The sequence below is a fragment of the Colobus angolensis genome, unplaced genomic scaffold (genome assembly GCF_000951035.1).
Source record: "Colobus angolensis palliatus isolate OR3802 unplaced genomic scaffold, Cang.pa_1.0 Scaffold4, whole genome shotgun sequence".
Lineage (NCBI taxonomy): Eukaryota > Metazoa > Chordata > Mammalia > Primates > Cercopithecidae > Colobus > Colobus angolensis.
In genome coordinates, this window is record NW_012117376.1 from 4,980,832 (window position 1) to 4,985,196 (window position 4,365).

Below are 4,365 nucleotides of genomic sequence, written 5' to 3' on the forward strand. Positions count from 1 at the left end.
CATGGCACAAGTATACATATGTAACAAACCTGCACGTTATGCACATGTACCCTAGAACTTAAAGTATAAAAAAAAAAAAAAATACAATGGAGGAAAAAAAGGAGAAAAAATAGAATAATATGGTATCATGATAACCAAGAGCTTTAAGATGGAGGCAATTAGCAGTAGTAGAAGCCACTGAGATGTGAGATGAAGAATGAGGGTATTATGGTACAGCTATTAGATTTACTAAGAAGTAGTTTTGAAAGATCCTTTTCAATGGCAAAGGGGGGACAGAATCAAATTTCAAGCAATTAGAGAGTAGAAGAAAGGTTAGTAATTGATGGCAGTAGCTGAAAATTGATCATGAAATGAGTTTGATCACAAAAGAAGAAGAGAAATAAGACACTCTGGATCTATTTCTTATCTCTGGTATATTTACTTTGTTTCCAGTTATAAAGGAACTGGTGGTATCTGCTGGAGAGAGTGTCCAGATAACCCTGCCTAAGAATGAAGTTCAATTAAATGCATATGTTCTCCAAGAACCACTTAAAGGTAAACATCCCCTTACATTTGGATAACTGTTTTTGTTTTTAAAAGAGATAGAGTCTTGCTGTGTTGTCCAGGCTGGTCTCAAACTCCTGAGCTCAGGAGATCCTCCCACCTTAGCCTTCCTAATAGCTGGAACTACAGGCATACACTACCACTCCTGGCCCTTATCTTTTTCCCTCCTCTGACTTCCTGTCAGGAAAATATATATATATTTTTTAAGTTATAAATTTATATTAGCAGTCATCTTGAATAACTTCTTTCCAAGTTCTACATCTGCTATTTACTGGTTGTTTGGCCAAAATAAATGGATTAATCTGAGTCTCAGTTTCTTTCTCTTAAAATGGATATAATACAACCTAATAAATACGTTCTGTATTAATTAGCATCAGCTATATGCTAGGCAGTAAACTGGTAACTTATCTACTATCTCATTTTGCCTTTAAAGTAATCTTATGAGGTAGGAATTATTACCCCCATTTTACTGAGAAAGAAATGGAAATTAAGAGAAGTCATTTACTTAGATTCACACAGATAATGACCGGCTCAGCTGGGATTTGAACCCAAGCTTGACATCAAAGCCTATGATCTCAAACCCTACATTATATAGTACCTCTCATATTCCATAAATATTTATGTATACCCAGGTGATATCCTATCCTCACAGGACTGTTGTAAGGACCATTGTTTCCCATAGTGAGACCCTGTCCCTGGGGGAAAAAAAAGATAAGCCTAATATGATACACAAAATTCAGGTATATAAAATATCTAAATTAGGGGTGATTACTTCATTATTTAAGAAAACTTTTGTAATATGAACATTCCTTTCACCTTTGAAGTATATGTTAATATACCAAAGTTTGACTTACAAACATATATGGGTTCTCTTAAGACTATTTATGACATGAATGGTACATACTTTGATGGAAATTGAGTGAGTTGGGTTTGTGTTATTCTCATTGAAAGGTTAGTCAAGTAGAATGTCCTTCCCTATTTAGGATGGGGGGTACACATATCTCCAATACAGTATTCTTCATTTCTAGGCCTAATACCAAATAGTATATTAATGCAAAAAGTACTTTTCCAGAAGCAAAATGCCCTGTCTGTTCTATATTTCTGCTCTCAAATTGAGGTTTCCTTATCAAGTCATTTCACATTCCTCTAGAGAAGCCTTTTCCTTTTTTCCTCTGGTGACAAGTTAAGGTGAATGGGTTTAGTGACCTTTGAAGTTGGAGGTGAGGAACTGCCTTGAGCTGTTGATTACTTCCATTCTTTTGTGAAAGACATGCTTGCCTCTACTGTATTTTCTTTCCTAACCCATATTTGCATGTACATTTCTATGGGTTACTATCATCTTGTTACTATCATCAGTGTTTCAAAACACATTAGTTTAGAAATAGATTCTTTGGCCAGGCACGGTGGCTCATACTTGTAATCCCGGCACTTTGGGAGGCTGAGGTAGGTGGATCACCTGAGGTCAGGGGTTCAAGACCAGCCTGGCCAACATAGCGAAACCTCATCTCTACCAAAAATACAAAAAAATTAGCTGGGTGTGGTGACGGGCGCCTGTAATCCCAGCTACTTGAGAGGCTGAGGCAGGAGAATCACTTGAACCCAGGAGGCGGAGGTTGCAGTGAGCCAAGATTGTGCCATTGCACTCCAGCCTAGGTGACAGAGCAAGAGTCTGTCTCAAAAAACAAAAAGAAAAAAAAAAAGGGCTGGGCGCAGTGGCTCAATGCCTGTAATCCCAGCACTTTGGGAGTCCGAGGTGGGCAGATCACCTGAGGTCAGGAGTTCAAGACCAGCCTGGCCAACATGGTGAAACCCCATCTCTACTTTATAAAAATACTAAAAATTAGCCAGGCGTGGTGGCGGGCACCTGTAATCCCAGCTACTGGGGAGGCTGAGGCATGAGAATCGCTTGAACCCTGGAGGCGGAGGTTGCAGTGAGCCTAAATCACGCCACTGCACTCTAGCCTGGGTGACAGAGAGAGACTCCATCTCAAAAAAGAAGGAAAAAAAAAAAAAAAAAAAAAAAGAAAAAGAAAAAGAAGTAGATTTATACATAATGTGTAAATAAATCTGTGCTTCACAGGTGCTGTTCTAAGGTATTAGGAAGAATTGGTTAATCAAGAATTTGGTCTTTATCTTCTGAAAAAGTCAAGAGGGTAAAATTAAAGTCAGTGAAAATGAATTTTTGCCAGTTTTTAATTTTCCAGTGTGTCCTTTGGTAGTCATATAACATGAAATTTTAGGGGTTCAATCCTGAGGCACCAAAGTAATTTTTGTATCCAGTCGAGATGCCTGTAATTTTTGGTGTATTGTGAAGGGTTTGGGTTGAACTGTATTGAATAGCCATTTTTTGGTTCATTATACTTTCTCTGAGTATCATGTTTCTTTCTTTTCTTGTTTTTGAAAGTCACTTCAGAGAGTTCTTATTCCATCTCCTGGGGCATCCAAATGCTGAAGCTTCCATTAAGGATGGTTTCATTTCTCCCCAAGTGCAATGTTCCCATGCAGAGGCAGATAAATCTCAAGTTTCATATTTGTCTAGGAAGCCCTTCTCGCCTCCCAGGCTTGAAATATGAGTGGACTAGCCTGTTTTTTGCTTTAAGCTCTCCTAGTCTCGAAGTCTCATAGCAAATGAACATTTATTGTCAGAGAAATAAGATTTATATCATCAGTGGCTTTCAATGGTCTGCAAAGATTTTTGGTTGGGGAGGGAGTGATGCTACCGAAATCTGGTGAGTATTGGTCAGTGATACTGTTAAACACCTTACAGTGCTCAGGACGTTTCCCTCCATGACAAAGAATTACCTGGTCCAAAATATCAGGAGTGCTGAGCTTGAGAAACTCTGACATATGTGAAATAGCTGGTGAATAGTATAAAGACAGTATATAGCTCTTTGCTGACTTGAGTGTTCCAGAAATGCTAGCATACTTCAAGATTAGATCAGTTTGAACTGAAATGGTCTGGGAAGATTTCTTGGAGAGGAGACAGGCTTTAAGCAAGAAACAAAATGCTGTATTTAGAATAAAGCAAGGCAAACACTCCAATTGAAAGAAATAACTTTAGCAAAGTCCCTGAGAGTAGACCATGGCTTTGTGGAACACAAGAGGGAAAATCAGTATAACTAAAGGCAAAATAGATAGGAAGGATAAGACAGTGAGATCAGATGATGGTTCTTTAATGGCAGGTTGGAAGTTTGGCCTTAAATATGATATAGGAGGAGGAGTCTTAAACAGAAGAGTAACATGGTGGGTGAGTATTTTGGAAAGACTAACAGTGTTGGTTGTTTTAGGAAGACAGAATAGATTGGAGTAGAGAGAGCTAGCAGAGGGAAGATAAAGTAAGATTCTTGGAATAAGCAAGCCGGGCGTGGTGGTGCATGCCTGTAGTCCCAGCTACTTGGGAGGCTGAGGTGGGAAGATCACTTGAGTCCAGGAATTTGAGGCTGCAGTGAGCTATGATTATACCACTGCACTCTATCCTGAGCAACAGAGTGAGACCCTGACTCAAAAAGAAAAAAAAAATTCTTGGAATAATCTAGTGTGAACAATGAATCTTGTAGCAATTGGAATGGAAAGAAAGTAACGCAGATTTGTGACCATTTGCCTTCCCTTCTAGAAACTTTATATATGTATCTTATGAGAAAGTTATTTGTTAGCATAAAGGTGATACTTGAAACAGAATTTGACTCTGTGGAATGTAGGACGTAAGGAGGGCTTAGGGACAGACTGTAGTAAAAGCCAAAATTGACAAATGGGATCTAATTAAACTAAAGAGCTTCTGCACAGCAAAAGAAACTACCATCAGAGTGAACAGGCAACCTACAG

At 38.7% G+C, this 4,365-nt stretch overlaps 1 protein-coding gene across 1 annotated transcript in view; it reads left to right on the forward strand.

Moving 5' to 3' along the window:
• The window catches only part of KIAA0319L (KIAA0319-like ortholog), a 137,850-nt gene that overhangs the window by 93,628 nt on the left and 39,857 nt on the right, over positions 1 to 4,365 (forward strand). Inside the window, exon 5 of the mRNA XM_011955345.1 lies at positions 433 to 534. Coding sequence (XP_011810735.1) covers positions 433 to 534 — 102 coding nt within the window. The remainder of the gene's footprint in view (positions 1 to 432; positions 535 to 4,365) is intronic.